Consider the following 15,550-nt stretch of genomic DNA (forward strand, 5'->3'; position numbering starts at 1 on the left):
CCTCAATTCACTAAACTTATCTCCTGTCTTTAATAACTCTTCTAGAGTTGTTACCATGGTGATGAGACATGTAGTATTCAGGAAACATTTTACCTCAGGCAAGCCTAAAGTTAACTCTTCTGTCTTTAAATTAACTCTCCAATCCTTAAAATAACTCCAGAGTTAAAGACAGGCTGTTAATTAGCTGCATGTGAAAATAACTACAGAGGAGGTAAATTAACTACAGGAGAGGTAACTTAAGGAATGAAGAGGTAAGATAACTCTCTCACGTGTGGAGGTAAGTTTTCTCTTGCCTTATTATCTCTAACATGATCTTAGTGAATTGAGGCCAATGTCTGAGATCTGCAGATCATCATACATAACTTGTTTAACTGACATTCATCTGCAGATCAGACAATCATCTGTAGATCTGAAAATCCATCCTGGTGGATCTGATCTGCAGATGAATGTCTGTTAAACAAGGTGTGTGTGATGATTTGCAGATCTCATAGACTATGAATGCATTTTGCAGGAACAGATCTTTGGCAGGAACAGATCTTTTGCAGATACTGATCTTTTGAATGTCTACAGCATCTTTGCGTGCAGCATCTTGCAAAGATTTCTGTCTGATGGGGAGTTCAGCTCCATAGAAAAGACTGTAGGTATGGCTCTCATACTACATGAAGGGGGTAAAATTGGTCTGTGATCTTTCATTTTCCAAAGACTATGGTCTGATGTGTGTATGAGCCTTTACCTGTGGGAACTTGTATAAATCAGTCAGTTGGCTGCCTTTGCACAATTGCAAAACAACTGAGAAAATGATTGTAAGTTATAGATTAACTAATTGCATTATTGCTTTTATACAATACAGAGTTCTGCATTATAAGTGAAGCTGGATTAAATGGTGGCTTTGTTTTTCTGTCCTCAGATGGCTGCTTTAGACACCATAATACCATCATGCCTGCTTTCCTGATTTGGCTTTTGGTTACAGGACTGGTCATTTTTCAGTCTAGCGCCCATTTAATGGAATAAAGTAATTGGGTTGTCATGGCGTACAGACTGAACTCTTGTGAGGTTACAGATCTTCCAGCACGAACATGCATATCATTAGATTGCTGTAGCAGCAGACTTGTCTGACTTGTGCTGGGGGGGAGGCGGAGAAAGGCAGTGCATCCTATTCTTGGCACAATAAGATATTTTAAGTACAGGTTTTTCTTTTCATTTTATTGAGGAATAAACGGTGCTTCTTTAAACAGTCTTGGTGTCAAAAATCTCATTTAGGCCTTGTTCACATTATAAATCGCCAGCACAATCGCAAGGAATGAGCGATTTTTTATTTTTTTTATTTTTTTTTTTTTTATTTTTTTTTCTTCTCTTCCCTGTGCACTTTCATAGCGGTTTTTGCACTTTGCTGTGCGCGTTTCTAAGCACTTTCGTCCAGCGATTTGAGCCAAATAGGAAGTGAACTTTTTTTTTTTAATAAAAGCGCTCACCAAATCGCCTTTTAAGCACTTTGCAATTTCGCTATACCTTGCATTGAAGCTCAAACGCTCAGGAAATGGTGCAGGACCCGCGTTCGTGCTTGGAAAGAAAGCTTATCGCTCGTGAGAACACTCACATAGAGCAACATTGCACAAGCGCTTTGATGGCGATTTTAAAAAATCACGACCGCTTACAAAATAAAATAAATGCTTAGTGTGAACAAGCTCTTAAGCCCAATCTACACGATACGATTCTATTTACGATTCGATTAAATCCAACATGTCCGATCGGGATTCAATTCGATTCGCCGTTGCAAAACAATGGCAAATCAAATTGCATCGAATTGAATCCCGATCGGACATGTCTGATTTAATAGGATTGTAAATAGAATCGTAATCGAATCATATAAAGAATCGTATAGTGTAGATTGGGCTTTAGACTTGGGTTACATGGATGGCCAAACTGATGGTTGACAAGTAGTGACCTTAGCTGCTGCTTGCTTTATGCTCTGCCTGCAGGAGATAAGAGGAACAATCGTCTGTCGCTGAGGGCTTGGACCCACTACGGGTTCTTTGCAGAATTACAAAGCGCCCGCAATTTGCTAAATCACAGAAGTGCTGCGATTTTCTGGAGTGATCACGATTTGACTACTGCAGCAACTGTTGCGATTAGTGGGATCACCCAGAATAAGAATCAATTATGTCTGGAAGGAAGGGGGGAGGTTGGATGGTGAGTAAGGCCTCTTTTCCACGGACAGTTGATAGGCAGTGAAATGCCTCTCAAAAGAGCACAACTGCGCACTGCTGCCTGGTAACTGTTTGTTTACTGCTGCCTGGTGGCTGCTTGCTGAGCACACAGTTCAACAGTCCGTGGAAAAGAGGCCTAAGGGCGAAAAATGTCCAAAAGCCAAGAGTTGAGGCAGCCATACTACGGTGCCACCAGTCGCACTTGGCTATCATCTGTTATCCCCGAGGAGACATTGAGAGACAGGCAAGTCCCGCTAAAGCATAATTACATAAAACATTTTTACATCATTCCGATTTGGTAATCATCCCTTGGATGACACTGCAGGGTTAGCACTGTATTTATGCATAGTGTGTGTGTGTGTGTGTGTGTGTGTACACACACACACACACACACACACACACACACACACACACACACACACACACACACACACACACACACACACACACACACACACACACACACACACACACACACACACACACACACACACACACACACACACACACACACACACACACACGTACACACACACACGTACACACACGTACACACGTACACACACGTACACACACACACACTGTACACACACACACACTGTACACACACACACACTGTACACACACACGCAAGGACCGGTGTGGGAGTGGTGTAACACGGCAGGTGAATCACTAGATGAGCTCGGGATGAATTTTATTTATCATGTGTGCAAGGCTTTAGGGCTCGTTTCCACTATAGCGAATCCGCATTCGGGCACTGCATGCGGATCGCATAGTCAATGTAAGTGGATGGGGCTGTTTCCGCTTGTGCGGCGGCGGGAGCGTTTTTCGGTGCGGCAGAAATCCGTCAGATTTCGCGTGCGGGAGGAATGCGGGCGAATCGCCGCTAATGCATTTAATAGGGAAATCGCATGCGGCTTTGTCATGCGGATTTCGCGTACGATTTCGCATGGTTTGCTATGGAGCTTTACTCAGGCAGTGACATGGTTAAATTCGCCTGGCTCCTTGCCATGCGAAATCGCATGCGAAATCGCGGCTAAATCCGCAGGCGGAAACGCAGCCGCATGCAATTTCTTCTGCGGTGGAATCCAGGCGATTCCGCACCGCAACAGTGGAAACGAGCCCTTAGGATCAGCAGGACAGTCAGGCAATTTGCATTCTTTAAAAGGAAATAAATGTCAGCCTCCAAATCTCTTTCACTACAAGGTCAGGGCCCTTTTCCACTGCACAGCTGAATCGCAAATCGCTAGGGTTGTTGTTTTATCATAGAAATCATGAGACGTATTTTCCACTATAGTGATTCAATTTGGAAATCGCAAATCACAATCCCTTTCTGAAGCGATTTTTAGAGTGATAATGCAAATGAAAAATCTTAATCGCATAACATAATGAAATATCGCAATCACTGGCGTTTGTGATTGCTTGTGGAAAAGGGCCCTAAAGTGGATCTGAGTGGACTCTTGCACAGGACAGGAGAAAAACAGAGAATTGCACCCTGTATGTATCTAGAGCACGTGTCAAACTCCAGGCCTGGAGGGACAGATCCATGCCAGTATTTAGGATGGACTGAGAAAGAGAGGAATGTGTTCTACCTGATGGACCCCACCTTTCCTGATTCAAACCCATCAATTCATTTGAGCTGTATCAAAAAATGTGTGAGGATCTTGGCCCTCGTAGGACCGGTTCGACATACCTGAGTTTAGCCTGTCTGATTCCCCCTCATCTGTGACTAATCACAACTGTAATTTGATATATCTGCTGTGTCAGTTCAGAAATCTCGGCAGAGCAGCTAATTTGTAACTACTGGGTTACACAGTTAACCCTATGTCTGCTACCATGAAAGCAGGAAGTAGACATACTGCAGATTTATGTCAGATTTGTATCAGCCATAACAAAGAAATGTTTTTCTTTAAAGGTTATTATGCTGTTGCGTAGATTTTAGAATAGAGAGGAAGCTCTGAGTTCACAGTGATGAAATGTCCTCTAGAAGAAAAGTGTCCAGCTGAAGCTACTTGAACTTGTTTCTCTTTGATTTGGACCCTGTCCATGCTGATTACATAGAGATGTAGATTTTACAAGGGCAAGCCAAAGGAAGAAACAATTGAGGGTTATTCTGCTGCTATTCATTCTTACAGAGAACCGCAAAGCTGTTTTATTACATTAATGAACAAAAGTTCCATGTGTAGAATAAAGACTATCCTGCAACTCCTATGCTCTCCACCTTCCCTGCTTATTGTGCAGTCCTCATACACCATCAGATCTTATCTTTCTGGTGGAAATATACCACCTTTTTGGTCACCACACAATTAATGGGTTTGGGTGCCAACTGCTGGCAAACAATGCATTATTCACAACAGGGCTGTGGAGTCGGTACAAAAATCTTCCAACTCCGACTCCGCAGTTTCTGAAACCACGACTCCAACTCCGACTCCGGGTACCCAAAATTGCTCAGACTCCGACTCCTTAGTCTAATACTTAACAGGGCTGTGGATTTTGTACAAAAATCATGTGACTCCGACTCCTGACTCAGACTCCTCAGTTTCTGAAGCCACGACTCCAACTCTGACTCCACAGCCCTGATTCACAAGCATCATTTTAATTCACTGCCCGATTCAGTAATCATAAATTCTGTCCATGATTCAGTGCTCAGCAGGTGGCCTGCCTTGTGTCGTGGTACAATGTCCGTCCACTTGCATTGAATAGTATAAAGTGCTGTAAACATAAATGTGACATTTTATACGTCTAGTAATTGTCTAATTGACTCTATAGTACAATTTTTTTTTAAGCCTGTTAGAAAATCACATTCACAGTTGTGAACGACTATTTTCAATGGATTAAGTGTGCAAATACTTGAAATGAGACTTGAAATAAAATAGGTGTACTTTTGTACATGAAGGACTTGGTGAAACTGCACCACACCTCACAACCTCAGATCTCAAATACTTTGGAGCAAGAGCTTTCTATCATGCTGCCCCTACCCTTTGGATTTCCCTACCACACTCAGTAAAGACAACCCCCATCCTTGAAGTTATTCAAATCCAGACTGAAAAGCCTCTTGTGTAGCCTGGCATTGGTACAGAGGAAGAAATCTAAAAGTCTGCGGTTTATCAGCCAAATACTGGTCTGCGCCATATCATGCTTGTGCGCTATGGGAGAAAAGTGCTTTACAAATGGTTTGTTGTACCTGGTAGATTGCCATTCTGGAACAATTCGGCCAAACTGTTAAGTCGAGATGATCATCTGGTTAGATCTCTGAGGGATACATATGGTATATGGCCACCCCTGAGCTCCTGCATGGAGCATTTTGGGCATTCTCCAAGAATCTTCTTACAACAAGTGAACTGAAGGGGATATGGATTTTTCCGTTTAAACAATACCAGTTGCCTGGCAGCACTGCTGATCTCTTTAGCTGCAGTAGTGGCTGAATCACACCTGAAACAAGCATGCAGCTAATCCAGTCTGACTTCAGTCAGAGCACCTGCTCTGCATGCTTGTTCAGGGGCTGTGGCTGAAAGTATTAGAGACACAGGATCAGCAGGAGAGTCAGGCAACTGGTATGATTTTAAAAGGAAAAATCCATATCCTTCTCAGTTTATGTTCCCTTTAAATGTGAAAACCTCAGGTCATGAAAGATGGAATATGTGAATGAGCCCTGAGTAGATCTCTGTTGTGGTAAGGAGTAAAGTTGTCTACAGACTGTTCAATTCATGCGATCTGAGTGTTTATTGTGAAGGTCGCTCTGGCAACACTGAGGTAAAGGTTGACCAGTTATTGCATCCTGCTGCTTTGGAACACCTAAACCTTTCCATTATATATATATATATATATATATATATATATATATATATATATATATATATATATATATATATATATATATATATATATATATATATATATATATATATATATATATATATATATATATATATATATATATATATATATATATATATATATAGCAAGTTGTCACTAGCAAGGAACTGGTATAAAATCTATATCAAAATCGCTGCCTGTATGAGGCTAGCAACAGAACCTTATGCTGGGTACACACGTTACGTTTTTTTCATGCAATTTAGCCACCCGATCGTTTTTTCGCCACAATTTTACTCGATTTCGCGCTCAATTCTCTTATCTTCATTCGTTTTTCTTATCTTTTTCCATTCACCGCTATGAGAAATCGAGCGCGGAAACTATCGGGAGCAATATTGGACATGACGGATTTTATCGATCTGGTCCATCTATCGCATGAAAAAACGTAACACGTGTACCCAGCATTAGAGCTCTGTAGCTTCTTAAAGGGGCACTATGGCGAAAAATTGTAAAATTTTAAATATGTGCAAACATATACAAATAAGAAGTACGTTTTTTCCAGAGTAAAATGATCTATAAATTACTTTTCTCCTATGTTGCTGTCACTTACAGTAAGTAGTAGAAATCTGACAGAAGCAACAGGTTTTGGACTAGTCCATCTTTTCATGGTGGGGATTCTCAGGGATTTATTTATTTTCAAAAGCACTTAGTGAATGGCAGTTGCACTGTCCAACTGCCAAAAAACTGTGTAGCGAGCAGGGAAAGCTGGCCAGCATTGTTTAAATCCTTTTTAGGAAATATCTTTATAAAGAATAAAAGCCTTGTTGAGAATGCCCAATAAAGAGATGGACTAGTCCAAAACCTGTCACTTCTGTCAGATTTCTGTTACCTACTGTAAGTGACAGCAAAATAGGAGAAAATGTATTCATGGCTCCTTTTACTCTGGAAAAAAACATACTACTTATTTGTCTGTTAGCGCATATTTTAAATTTTACATCAAAGTGCCCCTTTAAACACCACTGGCAATATTCAGCTCGGTCCACATGCAACATTCATGCTATGCATGGTGATAGTGGATGCGCAGTCACCATTCACTGCACAAACCACAGTTATCAGTCTCCATTATGTTTATTGCTTTGGGCAGGTCACATATAGAATTGCTCTATATGACGTACAACTTTTGCGCGGTGTCCATAATTATAGTGCACCACACAACCCAGCCATCCACCCCAATAGATTAAGGCAAAAGGTAGTCTCACACACAGTGTGTTGTGGCTAGTAGTCTTGTGGTTGGGTCTCTAGGTAGAGGTGGATGACGCCACCTTTCTTCTACACATTTTAGGAAACCGCCAGCTCCACCTAAATGGTATTGTTAGCTGTAAGTTGTAATCCAAGATTACAAGTTATATCTAATAACATTACCATTAACTTGCGTGTCTTGGGCTGCTTTTCACTCATAGGTCCTCACAAGTGAGATCTCTCAGCATGTGCCATAGTTTATATGAAGTTAAATACAGATGAGTTGAGCCTTTTTGTGCGGTGTGTATACAAATGTGTACAGAATCAGAGGAAAGACAGCTGACTGTACTTGTAAGAGCCAGATAGCATTAAATGTGAGCAGTTTAGTTTTCAGGTAATAAGTAAAGGTTCCCATACGTTACTTTGCTGAATCGATATTCCGCAGATTTGATCATAAATCTGGCAGAGATTGATGCTGCCTGATTGTTGTTTTGACCAATTTCTGTACGAAATTGATTAAAGTGATCCGGCATGCTGGGAAAGCGATTGGTTGGGTGCACTGCATTAGTGACGTTCGAATTGTCAATGACTGAAGGACCCCTGGCCAGCACCCCCCCCCCCCATGTAATGTGGATCCGTGCTAAGTGCAGTGCAGTTTTGGCGCGCCACCTCCTATGTCCCCTGTCTTTCATTGCCGCCTGTATCCATGTGACCCCACCACATGTACTGATGTCCTGGGGTACAAGCTCTCCTGGCAGCAATGGAGAAAGAGGCGGAGCCCCAGTGGACAGGTAAGCCAATACTACACTACACTGCACACTCACCACGGATCCGGGAGTTATGTATTACATGTGGGAGATCTAGTGAGTAGGCTGCACATACAGTATTTACAATAGATTTCATACTAAATTATATTGGAAATCTGTCTGCAGATGTGTGGCAGCATAATGCTGGGAATACACGGTACTAATCGAGCCGCACGATAGATTCCGGCTTGTCCTCGCGGGCGCCCGGATCGATTCCCGCTCGTCCCCGCGGGTGGCTTCTTATCTTCCGCTCGTTTATTCTTTCTGTTCTGCCCGCAGGTATCGAGCATGGAATCGATCTGGCGGGGTATCGGACGCATCAGAAATTATCAATCGAGCTATCAGCGGCTCGATTGATAAGACAAATCTAACCGTGTATGCCCAGCATAAGATCCCTCTCTGATCAGGTTCGCTCAGAGAGGTATCTGATGATCGAATCTGCTGCGCCGTCTGCCAGTGTATGGGCACCTTAAAACTGATCCGAGATGAAACACTAACTATAACAAGTAACTTGTTTATCTTATCTAAAGTTTAGATAGTTTACACAGCAAATTTGGCTGCATACAGCTTCAATAGTTTATGATGATTTATTCCTGTGATACGAGTGGCCATGTTCTGTTTATCAGTACACAGGTAATCTGCAACTGCATCTCCACCCCTCAGCCTGTGAAAAATTCACTCGCCCCTCCCCTCTGCCTCTGAAATCTCTGGCCGGTAACCTCCTTCTGCCCAGACTGAGCTCCCATAAGCCCTTGCCAAAACACCATAAGTGCCTTGGTGTTTTGGAGAAGATGTGGGCGAGGCTTGTTTAGTTTATAGGGCATTAGAGTATTAAAACAAAAAAAAAAAAGTATTTGGCTTGAGGAATGCCCTATAAACTATATGAAAGGAACACAATTATGCAATGAGAATATTCATCTCAGATCCACTTTAAGCTGGTCAGAGAGATGTAGTCTACCACACTGTCTGTGTCTCTATGAGCTGAGTTATGATGTTTTGTTGCTTTTGAATAGATTTCCATTTCTCCCAGAGAGAAACAGACTTACTATTATGCTCCCGTGTGCAAACAGTGACTCAGCTATCATTTCAATTAGGTCACCTCTGGCTGCTGAGTGCTCTGATTATATGGTGTGCTTGACAAAGACTGTTTATAAATAAAAGGAAATCACCTAATAAAAGCAAGTTACCTTGTCCCACCCCGACACAGGAGAGAAACCACAAGGATGTCATTGTGTGGAAAATAAACGTGATCTGAATTACAAGCTGATGCATTGTGTCATTCTTGGTGGATCTGGAGAGGCTGAGCATTAGATAACATGTGTAGGTGGGGTTTAGCATTAGCCAGCATGTGTAGGTGGGGTTTAGCATTAGCCAGCATGTGTAGGTGAGGTTTTAGCATTAATATGAGTAGGTGAAGTAAGTTCTTGGTTCACATTCCTAACAATACAGGTGTACTAGAAACACACAGTCGTTTAAACCCACAGACTATCCAGGCGGTGACCTGGAGCGCAGAGATGGGAAAAGGCGCAGTAAATCACTGTCAGGTGTGTGTGTGGGAAGGGGGTTTTGACGGAAACAATAATTCCTGTCAGCTGTATGGATCACCAAGCTGAAAAGAGGCTACTGCATCAATATTACGTGTTAGGGCTTGGACCCACTAGGAATTGCTGCAGCGATTCCAAGCGCAATTGTGACTGCGATTCCTGGCTTTCTGAAGTGCTGTACAGTTTACTGTTTTTTTTTTTTTTTTTTTTTTTTTTTTTTCTTCCTGCTTGAATAAAGTTTATTATACTTACTGGGTGCCTGATGTCTGGCTTCTGCTTCTAACCTTTCCCCCTACCAGAAAAGGTCATAGGTGCTTCTCAAGCTCCAATCAGATAAGCTCCTGTGACATCTTTGCTAGGGGGTGGGGCTATGGGCGGAACCCAGACATTTGGAACACCTGGTAAGTATAAAATAAACTTTATTGAAATAGAACACAATCGGCCCCCAAATCATACTATGGAGCGCATTTGCTGACAAAAATGCTGCATGTCCTGTAATTGTGATTAGCCCTAATCGTATTTTTGGAATGACTGGCGATTGTCAGAGATCCAAAGACTCTAGTGGGTCCCTGCCTTTAGAGATAGTCAATAGTTAAAAAATTCAACTTGCATGCAAATTAGGATTAGCTTGATTTTATGCACTTTTTTACGGATTTCTTTGGATTGCTATAATTTGCATTCATTAAATTTGCATGCAAGTCAGAAATATTTCTGTCATTGACCTTCTCTTGGACGCATTTGGATGAGCATAACATTCCTCTAACATGCCAGACTTTGATGACTCAAGAGGTGAAAGATGTGGTAGCTAATTAAAGCCTAAACCCGCTAATCAGTGAAGCAGTTGCTCTGTTATTTGGCTAAATGATCATTAGCTGGTGACTTTTATTTGGCACGGCTGGAGATGTCACATGGTGGGTGGGGTCGGTGGAGAGTACAATTAATCTGCCGTGGGGAGTTGGGAGCTGAGCAAACACAGGCTTCTCAACAGAGCAGGTCGTTATCGACCACCTCGCCTGCGTTTCATTTTATCTAGCGTGTGTATGGGGCTTAAAGAGAATCTGTACTCTAAAATTCTTACAATAAAAAGCATACCATTATATTGATTATAGTTCTCTCTAATGGGTTGTCAATGTGTTCTTGCTCTCAGGTCGGATACATCAAGCCATGGTAACTTCCCTGAACGAGGACAGTGAAAGTATTACGGTGGAGTGGATTGAAAATGGCGACACAAAAGGGAAAGAGGTAACCTGCTGTGTTTTTACACTCCCCATGCTGGCTATTCTTAGAGGTGTTCTTTTTTAGCAGACTATAAAAATATATATAGATGGATGATAGATATATAATATAATTATGATGGGGGTCTGTCTGTATGGCGGATATTGTGGTGAAACCTCTCCCACAGTGTGATGTCCTCACAGTTTACGGTCTTTGAATCTTGTTGCATTGTGGGAAATAACAGCTGTTTCCAACTGCCAAGCAACCGGTGTCTTCCTCTGTGGATATGTACAGTGGTTTGCAAGAGTATTCGGCCCCCTTGAAGTTTTCCACATTTTGTCACATTACTACCACAAACATGAATCCATTTTATTGGAATTCCACGTGAAAGATTAATACAAAGTGGTGTACACGTGAGAAGTGGAACGAAAATCATACATGATTCCATACATTTTTAAAAAATAACTGCAAAGGGGGGGTGTGCGTAATTATTCAGCCCCCTGAGTCAATACTTTGTAGAACCACCTTTTGCTGCAATTACAGCTGCCAGTCTTTTAGGATATGTCTCTACCAACTTTGCACATCTAGAGACCTCTTAATCCTTGCCCATTCTTCTTTGCAAAACCGCTCCAGCTAAGTCGGATTAGATCAGCGTTTGTGAACAGCAGTTTTCAAATCTTGCCACAGATTCTTGATTGGCTTTAGATCTGGACTTTGACTGGGCCATTCTAACACATGGATATGTTTTTGTTTTAAACCATTCCATTGTTGCCCTGGCTTTATGTTTAGGGTCATTGTCCTGCTGGAAGGGGAACCTCCGCCCCAGTCTCAAGTCTTTTGCAGACTCTAAGAGGTTTTCTTCCTAGATTGCCCTGTATTTGGCTCCATCCATCTTCCATCAACTCTGACCAGCTTCCCTGTCCCTGCTGAAGAGCAGCACCCCCAGAGCATGATGCTGCCACCACCATATTTGACAGTGGGGATGGTGTGTTCAGGGTGATGTGCAGTGTTTTCCGCCACACATAGCGTTTTGCATTTTGGCCAAAAAGTTCCATTTTGGTCTCATCTGACCAGAGCACCTTCTTCCACATGTTTGCTGTGTCCCATGTTTTTCTGTTAACAATGGCTTTCTTCTTTCCACTCTTCCATAAAGGCCAACTTTGTGCAGTGCATGACTAATAGTTGTCCTATGGACAGATTCCCCCACCTGAGCTGTAGATCTCTGCAGCTCGTCCAGAGTCACCATGGGCCTCTTGACTGCATTTCTGATCAGCGCTCTCCTTGTTTGGCCTGTGAGTTTAGGTGGACAGCCTTGTCTTGGTAGGTTTACAGTTGTGCCATACTCCTTCCATTTCTGAATGATCGCTTGAACAGTGCTCCGTGGGATGTTCAAGGCTTTGGAAATCTTTTTGTAGCCTAAGCCTGCTTTAAATTTCTCAATAACTTTATCTTTGACCTGTCTGGTGGGTTCTTTGGACTTCATGGTGTTGTTGCTCCCAATATTGTCTTAGACAACCTCTGAGGCCGTCACAGAGCAGCTGTATTTGTACTGACATTAGATTACACACAGGTGCACTCTATATAGTCATTAGCACTCATCAGGCAATGTCTAAGGGCAACCGACTGCACTCAGACCAAAGGGGGCTGAATAATTACGCACACCCCACTTTGCAGCTATTTTTTTTTTTTTTTAAACGTTTGGTATCATGTATGATTTTCATTCCACTTCTCACGTGTACACCACTTTGTGTTGGTCTTTCACTTGGAATTCTAATAAAATTGATTCGTTTGTGGCAGTAATGTGACAAAATGTGGAAAACTTCAAGGGGGCCGAATACTTTTGCAAACCACTGTATATCTATAAAACAAAAAACAAAACCTTTTAGATGATTGTGGATAAAACAACATGAACTAATTATATGGTGAATATCAATTTTTGATCTCTTCTATTTTGAACTTCTCACTTCGCAATGTGTTGATTTTTGTATTTTTCCCCCCTTTTCACTACAGTTCCTCTTTAACAAGCTCTTGACCTTTCCATCAATCCAAAACCTTGCAGAAATTTTCAGATAACCTTAAACTTAAAAAAATAGTTCTGGTACTTGCGTATTATCCCATCTAGAAAGTTTGGCAGCTTTTTGTTAATGTTCTGTTTTATCCCCTAGCCGGATCTAACCATCTTTGTAAAGCTGAATGTCCCGACTTTCCTTTGCACTGGGTCCCATGTGATGCCCCATTCCCAAGTTAGGGGGGTTTGGGGGACAGGTGTCCCCTGCACTTTGCTGCAGAGAGCACAGTGGAATTGAGTCTCCTGCCCATGCCGGTAAGACAGAGAGAAGTAAGACCAGGATGCATAGCTGCGCTGCTCCTTCATCATTCAGCCAAGTTCAGGGGACACCCCTCCTTAACCTCTTGACGACCAGCGAACGCCGATTGGCGTAAACTGGTCGTCTGCGGGTTACCATGGAAACGGCCGCTCGATCAAGTGGCCTTTCCATGTCAGTTCACGGAGGGTGTCTCTGTGAACAGCCGGAGAGCCGCCGATCGCGGCTCGCCGGCAAAATGTAAGCAGGCGGGGAAGAAATCCCCGCTGTTTACATCATACGGCGCTGCTGCGCAGCAGTGCCGTAAGGCAGATCGGCGATCCCCGGCCTCTGATTGGCCGGGGATCGCCAGCATATGATAGGCTGAAGCCTATCCTTGAATGCGCAGGACGGAAATCCATCCTGCGCAGCTCACAGGGGGAGGGGGAGGGAGCGGGAGAGACGGCGGAGAACGCTGCGGAGGGGGGCTTTGAAGAGCCCCCCCGCTAAGCAAATGCAGCCGGCGGCGATCAGACCCCCCCTAGCAGGACATCCCCCTAGTGGGGAAAAAAGGGGGGTAGTCTGATCGCCCTGCTGCACTCCTGATCGGTGCTGCGGGCTGTAGAGCCCACGCAGCACCGATCAGTGAAAAATCCCCTGGTCGGCAAGTGGTTAACCCCATAACTTGGGAACTGAGCATCATGCCGACATGGACCTGGTGCAACAGAAAGCCGGGACTTTCAGCTTTCCAAAAATGGTCATATCTTCCTGGGGGAGAAACAGAACTTTGACAAAAACCTGCCAAACTTTCCACATAGGATAATACACAAGTACCAAAGTTTGTTTTTAATTTTTTTTAATTTTTTTTTGCTTATTGCCAACAAATGTATGATGAATGTACATGATCTGGTTCCCTCTTCCTTTCACTGTTCATGTTTCAGCCTCAGATCCACTTCCCACACCTCAGTGTGATTACTCATATCCTGTGCATCAGTATAGATACAGATACAGATTTGTATGAGGAAGTTTGGTCTGAAGGAACAAAGTTGTGAAATGTACTCCGCTCAACAAAATAAAGGCAACACTTAATAAATGGAACCAGAGATGAACGATTCACACAAAATAAACATATCAGTCAATAGCTTGTAAAGAATTAATGCTCTACCTGATAATTTTGCCACTCTGGTGTGCCTTTTTAAGTGTTTTTTTTTAATCATTATTGCTTCAGGAAAAATCCAATATGGCCGCCGGCTCATATCCCTTCTGCTTCCAGGTTATGAGCTGTTCTGCATGTGCTGTCTAGACTCTGAAGCTATAGTCAGCAGGGCAGCTGCTGCAGGCTTTCATCTGTGTGCTTTCAACTTTATTATTCTGGCATGGTGTGTGGCTGCCTATAGGAAGTGTCTCTCATAGAAATGAAACTGCATACAGTAGATAATGATGACTGGCTGCACAGACAGAGCACACAGATCACACAGCCACACTTGTCTGTTTCAGAGCTTCTTTCTGCAGGATGCAAAGCAGGAAAGCTAAGCCAGGAGGAGGCAGGCTTGGGCTTGGAAAGACTCCACAGAAGAGTGACTCTGCTATAATGATTCCAGGGCAAACCTAGACTGAATGCTCAGTCGCGGATTCTTATCACAGCTGATAACAAACAGATTAAGCAGAGAAGAATGGAACTATAGGTGCGTACACACGCACCCCCAGATGCGACGACAGGTCCACAGGGCGGTCTTTAGCCGACAGTATGCGCCTGTGTACGCGCTGTTGGCGGACTGATAATGCTGTTTCTGAACGATCCGCTGAGCGGATCGTTCAGAAACCGCTTTATCAGTCCGCCGACAGGCATATTTAACAAGAATATTTCATTCATTCATTCAGATAAAGGATGTCTTATTTTTTTTTTTTTTTCTTTAGCAGTGTATTAAAAAAAAATCCCTGATGGGTTCGGAGACGGTGAAACAAAAGAGCTGAAAAACAAATGTTTGAAAGTAAAAACATCATTATTTACAGCTTTCTAAATAGAATGCTAATAAAATACACTGTTCACCAAATAAAAAGTGGTAACTGAACTGCTGGATTGTCAGAACGGATATAGCTTGTGCCACTCGCCTAGCAGTGTACCGTTAGTCTGGTTGCAATTAAGCATATTTTAAATCCTCTGTCAGACCTGGTGCACACCAAGCGGTTTTGGTAGCATTTTCAAAACCGATGCTGCCTGTGAAAACGCTTGGCTAATGTATCTCAATGGGATGGTGTACACCAGCAGTTTAAGGTTTTTAGCAAACTGCAAATGTGTCTCCTGCAGCATTTTTGCGATTGGAAATGCATTTCTGGCCCAATGTAAAGTATAGGAAAGTAGAAAACTGTTGTGAAAAACGCTAGATCAGAGCAGTTTTCCAGGCGTTTTTGTTATACAGGGA

General features: G+C 42.8%; 1 protein-coding gene across 6 annotated transcripts in view; it reads left to right on the forward strand.

The window, feature by feature from the left end:
* KIF2A (kinesin family member 2A) overlaps positions 1 to 15,550 on the forward strand; it is a 129,103-nt gene that overhangs the window by 38,619 nt on the left and 74,934 nt on the right. For all 6 annotated transcript variants that reach the window (XM_068249650.1, XM_068249643.1, XM_068249635.1 and 3 more), the window contains exon 2: positions 10,757 to 10,851. In XM_068249650.1, the coding sequence (XP_068105751.1) occupies positions 10,757 to 10,851 (95 nt within the window). The remainder of the gene's footprint in view (positions 1 to 10,756; positions 10,852 to 15,550) is intronic.

The sequence above is a fragment of the Hyperolius riggenbachi genome, chromosome 1, assembly GCF_040937935.1.
Source record: "Hyperolius riggenbachi isolate aHypRig1 chromosome 1, aHypRig1.pri, whole genome shotgun sequence".
NCBI lineage: Eukaryota > Metazoa > Chordata > Amphibia > Anura > Hyperoliidae > Hyperolius > Hyperolius riggenbachi.